At 59.9% G+C, this 6,450-nt stretch overlaps 1 protein-coding gene across 1 annotated transcript; it reads right to left on the minus strand.

The window, feature by feature from the left end:
* Positions 1-1,748: 1,748 nt before the first annotated feature.
* On the minus strand, positions 1,749-5,789 carry LOC122374337 (uncharacterized protein K02A2.6-like). The gene has a single exon (XM_043353027.1). It carries the CDS (start codon positions 5,787-5,789, stop codon positions 1,749-1,751), a length of 4,041 nt encoding a protein of 1,346 aa, XP_043208962.1.
* Positions 5,790-6,450: the final 661 nt, after the last annotated feature.

Raw genomic sequence — 6,450 nt, forward strand, 5'->3', positions numbered from 1 at the left:
CGATATGAGCCCCAATTCCGCAATATGCATAGCATATTATATGCAATCGGAACTGTTGCCTGCTTCTGTCGCAAAAGATTTAAAAGTAGTCCCATGTGCCTGTCCTAAGTCATCTATTGGCTGCTGTAGTAGATTGTGCTTTTATTCTTCTTCATTACGTGAATTCGCTCGTAAGAAGTTTTAACCCTCGCCGGCACAGGGGGGAGGGGTTGATGCAACCCCCTAAGGTTTTTTTCGCGAAGAACTCGCGTAAAAAAGCGGCTGATCGCGACGTAACTTCCATAGTGCGCTGAAATTCGCGCAACTTATAGAACAAGGATGGGTAACGTGCCTGTGAAGAGTCACAGCTCGATCGGGCCGGTGGTGAGCACATGGCGCGTGCTCAAAAAGTGCAAATTCGCGTCATAGACTTTACATGCATAAATCGGCTTGCAAAAATGGGCGACAATGGCTCAACTTGCCCGACACGGGTCCGGTCCCGTGCAGTATCTCGGTAACCGTGGGTCCGATCGGCACGAGGAACACAGTATCGTGCATGAGAATCGAACGGGCTATCGAATGGTGTGCGGTGCAGGGATGGCACGCGCCACGTGCACCCGTGAGGGCACTTATGCTTGAAAAATTGACGTTTTGGACGGATTTTGGACTTAATGCTATTTTTGGGTGACTGTCAGACGGAGCGGGTTCAAACAACGCTTGTTGGCAAGAGAAATGTACTCGTACCTACCGCCTCTCATGGGAAAATTGTGAAAAGCTAATTGATCAAAAACAAGGTGGAACAAATTGCTGGAGAAAATAGCATTTGCTTATGACTTACTTAATTACAGGGGTTTTGCTACATAACCTGGTATGTTTGACAATTGAAATGGGCATAGATTGGAAGAGCATTCAATTGTGACCAAGGTCCAATCATCGCTTTTGCATGACGAGCAACAATATTCTTAAGAATATAAATGCTTCAAACCTCTACATAGTAATTCATCGATGGCTTTCACTCTTCAATAACCTACGCCAACCTATGTCATGAAATACACTTGGCATGTTCTATAGTAGAACGCATGGTTATTATCAGACACGAGCACCTCGATGCGATGGATATTTTTTCCCAAAACCAAAATGCTTAGCCGTCAAAAGGCAATCGACCGTAATGGATACATAACCCACAGACACAAGACCAACCAAACGCCCACCGATCGAAAATACCCCTTATTCGCGTTGCGAAGCAAGCGGGTCACCCTAGCGGGCCCCATTCACCCGGGGGCTCGGGCCCTATCCACATGGGGGACCAAGCCCTATCCATACGGGGGCCCGGGCCACGTTCACCTGGGCTCCGGGCCTCGTCCACCCGGGGCTCCGGGGCCCGCCCACCAGGGGGCCCGGGCCCCATCCAGCCGGGGGCCCGGGCCCCGTCCACCCGGGGCCTGGGGTCCGTACTCCCGGGGCCCGGGCCCCATCCAACCGGGGGTCTATAGTGTTCGTTCGATTGCGAGCATCTCAGAACTACACAACGGATGAAGAGCCGCAGGACCGTCTATTGTTTACTAAAAACATGTCGTCGACACGCTGGGTTACAATGGTGACGCGATTGTTACAAGGCTGGAGGATCGGTGCTACTAATTCAAAACCGTTATGATCGCGTACACTACATACCCCGACACATAAAGTTAAAGCACGCCCGGTACGGAATAACGAGTCATATCAAAATGTTACGCCGGGCCATGCGGGTCTGAGCTGGGCTAGGCGAGGGCCTAGGTGGCGAGCTTACGGGGCTGGAACCGACGCCTGCCGAACGAGGACGGCGGCAGCTCGTTACCCGAACGGCGCGGCGAGCGCGGCGAGTCAACCGGCGCTGGAGTGGCCGATCGACGTCCATCTGGAGCCGGGGAGCCAGGAGGGTCTCCTCGCACCGCTGGCAGGCCCTCGCGCCGGGGAGTGACCGGACGAGGCGCGTGTGCGGTCTCGCGCTGGTCCGCCACGGTCGGTAGCGGGTCGAGTCCGGCTGCAGGCGAGTCGCCGTCAGATGTCTCTGCCGAACTGGCTGCCGGGGCGAGCGCCAGGTGAGACGCGTTGTACCGTGTGCCGTCAGACAGCAGGAACGTGGCTTTGCCGAGACGACGGACCACCGTCTGTGTCGGTCCGAACCGTGACAGGTTCTTGGGCGTGTGTCCAGGGCGGCGAACGCGGACCTTGTCGCCGGGCTGGATGGTGGGTACCTTCACGCCGCGGCGCCGGTTGTAGTTCCGCTCGTTGCGGCGCTGCTGAGTCTGCACGCGCGTGTGCAGGCCGGCGTCTGGAGCGGAGTCGGCTGACATCACTGGCAGGTCCAGGCGCATGCGGCGGCCATGCAGACCTTCAGAGGGCGAGATCCCGGTGGTGCAGTGCGGTACGGTGCGGTACAGAGCCAGGCGGCGCGTGACGTGCGCGGCGAAGGCCTGTGGCGTCCGCGGCGACTGCTGAGCGGCTTCGAGCAGCCACGTCTTGAGGGTTCGGTTGAACCGCTCGACGGCCGCGTTTCCCCGCGGCCAGTAGAGAGACGACTTCCGATGCTGGATACCGCGGTCACTCAGGTACTTCTCGAACTTGGCACTTGTAAACTGGGGGCCGTTGTCGCTGACGAGCTCGTCACAGTAGCCCTCTCGAGACCACAGGCTGCCGAGGAAACTGATGACGTCATCGGTTTCGACAGACGATGTCAGGGCGACTTCTGGCCACTTGCTGGCGTAGTCGATGACTGTGATGGCGTAGCGGGCTGAAGGCGGCGCACCTGCGATGGGTCCGACGACGTCGATGCCGAGCTTGGACCAGGCCCGGTCCGGGAGCGGGACCGGCTGCAGCGGAGCGGGGCGCGCGCCCTGAGAGAGGACGGCGTCCTTGGCCTGGCAGGTCGAGCAGTCGCGGATGAGGTCGGTAGTGGCTCGCATCATGCCGGGCCACCACGCGAGACTTCTGAGCAGCTGTTTCGTGCGCACGATGCCTTCGTGCGGCCGGTGAGCCACTTGGAGGTACTTGTCGATCAGGGCGAGCGGGACGACCACTCGGTCGGGGCCTCGCAGGATGATGTTGTCATCGCGCAGCTGAAGTTCATGACGGACGTCGAAGAACGGTCGGAGCGTCGGCGAGCACTCGCGCGCCGAGGCCGGCCAGCCTGTGCGGATGGCCTCCCGCACCTCGCTCAGCGCTGGGTCGGCTTCTGACGCTGCTCGGATCTCCGACTCTGGGAGCGCGTCTGTGGCGTCGTCTGTGACGAGCGCGATGATGTCGTCCCCGTCAGTCTCGGCGCCGGACGTGTCTGGGAGCGGAAGCCGGGACAGCGCGTCGGCGACAGGGATCGTGTGTCCCGGTTTGTACTCGACAGAGTACGAGTAGGGCAGGAGACGAGCCTGCCACCTGGCGATTCGAGCTCCGGCTCGGTTGGACGACTTCGGCGTCAGCAGGGTAGTGAGCGCCGAGTGGTCGGTCTTGAGCTTGAAGAAGCGTCCCCACAGGTAGATACGCCAGTGTTCCACTGCGTTGACTGCACTGAGCGCTTCTTTTTCAGACACGGAGTACCTGGACTCGGCTTCCGTGAACGAGCGGGACCAGTAGGCGACCGGCCGCTCCTCACCGCTGGGCTGAACCTGTGTGAGGACAGCACCGGCGCCTCGGTCACTCGCGTCGGAGGTGACGATCGTCGGCAGGTGCGGGTCGAACGGGCGCATGACGGGGCTCGTCGAGATCAGCTGTTTCACCTTGTTGAAGGCGGCCTGCTGTTCTTCGGACCACTGGAACGGTGCGTCCTTCTTGAGGAGGTGAGCCATCGGTCGGACGACTGAGGCGTACGCTGGCACAAAGCGGCTGAACCATCCTGTGGTCCCCAGGAAGCTACGTAGCTCCCGAGCGTCGGAGGGCGGAGGCGCCTCGATCACAGCGCGGACGGTTGACTGGAGTGGGACCACTCCAGCTGCAGAGAGCTTGTGACCGCAGAACTCGATGCTGGTCTGCCTGAAGACGGACTTGTCCTTGTTGATGGTCACGTTGGCTCGGGCCAGGCGGTCCATGACCTCCTTGAGGCGGGTGTCGTGCTCTTGGTGATCTTTCCCAGACACCAGGATATCATCCAGGTAGTGCCCACAACCTGGGACACCCTTCAGCAGGCTGCTGAGGAGCTTCTGGAAGGCGCTTCCACTTGAGACGAGACCGAACGGCACTCGTGTGTACCGCATGAGACCATCAGGCGTCAGGAAGGCCGTGATGTCTCTTGAGTCCTTGTGCAGGCGAAGTTGATGGTACGCTGTCTTGAGGTCGATCCTGCTGTAGACGCTGCCGTGCAGTTTCGATTCCAGCTCGTCAATTGTAGGCAGGGGGTGGACCTCTGCAACGATCTGCGAGTTGGGTCCACGGAGGTCGACACAGACCCGTATCCGGCCATCCTTGCGCCTGGACACGGCGAGGGGGCTGACCCACTCAGATGCGTCGATCTTCTCGATGATGCCGTCGTGCAGCAGACGTTGCAGCTCGGCCGACACTTCCTCACGGACAGAGAGGGGAAGTCGGCGGAGCCTGTAGGCTGTTGGAGTAGCACCAGGCTTCAGCACGATGCGGTGCTCGTAGTGCTCGATGGCAGGCAGTGGCTGGGCTTCAGCCTCCACACTGTAGATGCTGTTGGAAGCCGGGTGGAGAGTGATGCCGAGGGCGTTGATCAGGTTCAACCCCATGATAGCCTCTTGATTCGGAGTTTCCACCAGGTAGAAGTCTGTTGTAGCTTCTTGACCATTGAAGCGGACGACTGTGGGCAGTGTGCCCTTCACTGACAGTGGGGTTTTGGCAAACCCGTACAGGCTGGCAGTGGACGACTCGTAGGGCACCCCTTTGAACAGCTTACGTGCCAGGTCCATGCTGAGGATGGAGCAGGAGGCACCCGTGTCGACTTGGAGCAGCACATCTCGCTGCACGCCTGTGCTAGCAGTCACTGATGCAGTACAGGTCATCTTGGAACTAGTTGAGGTGGAGCAGGAGAGTACCTGAAGCTCCTTGCAGGCAGGCGGCTTCTCCTTGCTGCGACACCAGGCTGAGAAGTGTCCCTTCCTGCCACACTGATGACAGACCACCTTCTTGGCGGGACACGACTTATCCCTTGGCTGGTGGTCCTTCCGACCACAGTTGGTACACTGGGTGGCTGGGCTGGGTAACGATGGCTGGGTGGTGCGGCGTCGTGGGCCTGTGCTGACCTTGGCCACAGCTCCGAGCTGCAGCGCAGGAGGGGCCATGGCAGCAGCTTCACGCAGGGAGCGCTCGAAGGCCTCTGCCATCACCAGCACCTTCTCCAGGGTGAGGTCCTTATCCTGGAGGAACCGTTCTCGGAGTCTGGGGTGCACAGTCTTTTCAACCACTACGTCACGGATCAGTTCGTCTGTGATGGCCCCGAACTCACACGTTCGAGCCAGACCGCGTAGAGCTGACACAAAGTCTGCAGTTGTCTCACTGTCATGTTGTCCACGCTGACGAAAGTTGAACCTCTCCACGATGACGTTGGTGCGCGGAGTATAAAACTCACGCAGTTGGCGCAGAGCCAAGTCAAAGTCCGTTTCGCCGTCAGCCTTCACGCCGGGGGGCAAGGTCTCGTACAGCCGGTACGCTTCGTCGCCAACACAATGAAGGAGAACAGCGCGCTGCCGGGCAGGGTTGAAGGTGTCGCCAGAGATGGCGAGGAGGTAATTAACAAATTTGCCCTCCCATGTCTGCCAGTCAACAGCGGGTTTTCCAGGGCTGGGCAAAAACGGCGCGGGAGGCTGCACGCCGTCCAGGCTCATTCTGAATTGATAAACTCGCACTCGAAATTCCTCTCGGCAAGACTACCGACACTGTTCGACCACAGTGGTTATCACTCAACGAGGAATCCCATCCGTCGTCGCCATTTATAGTGTTCGTTCGATTGCGAGCATCTCAGAACTACACAACGGATGAAGAGCCGCAGGACCGTCTATTGTTTACTAAAAACATGGCGTCGACACGCTGGGTTACAATGGTGACGCGATTGTTACAAGGCTGGAGGATCGGTGCTACTAATTCAAAACCGTTATGATCGCGTACACTACAGGGTCCGGCCCCGTCCACCCGGGGGGCCCGGGCCCGCTCTCCCGGAGCCTCGGGCCCCATCCACCCGAGGGGCCTGGACCCGTTCTCGCGGGACCCGGGGGTCCGGGCCCCGTCCACCCGGGGCCCGTTCTCCCGGTGGCTCGGATCCATCCACCGGGGCCCCATCCGCCGGGGGGCCCGGGCCCTATCCACCCGGGGGCCCGGACCCATCTACAGGGGGCCCGGGTCCCATCCACCCAGGGGGCCGGGCCCGTTCTCCTGGGGGCCCGGGCCCTGTCCACCTGGGGCCCCAGGCCGACCCCTCACCCGAGGTGTCGCAGTGGGCATTTCTCGAAGCGGGCTCGTCCGATTAGATTAGGACCTCTCTCCTCTCTC

This window comes from Amphibalanus amphitrite, unplaced genomic scaffold (assembly GCF_019059575.1).
Source record: "Amphibalanus amphitrite isolate SeventyFive unplaced genomic scaffold, NRLGWU_Aamphi_draft 001642F_arrow, whole genome shotgun sequence".
In the NCBI taxonomy this organism is placed as follows: Eukaryota; Metazoa; Arthropoda; class Thecostraca; order Balanomorpha; family Balanidae; genus Amphibalanus; species Amphibalanus amphitrite.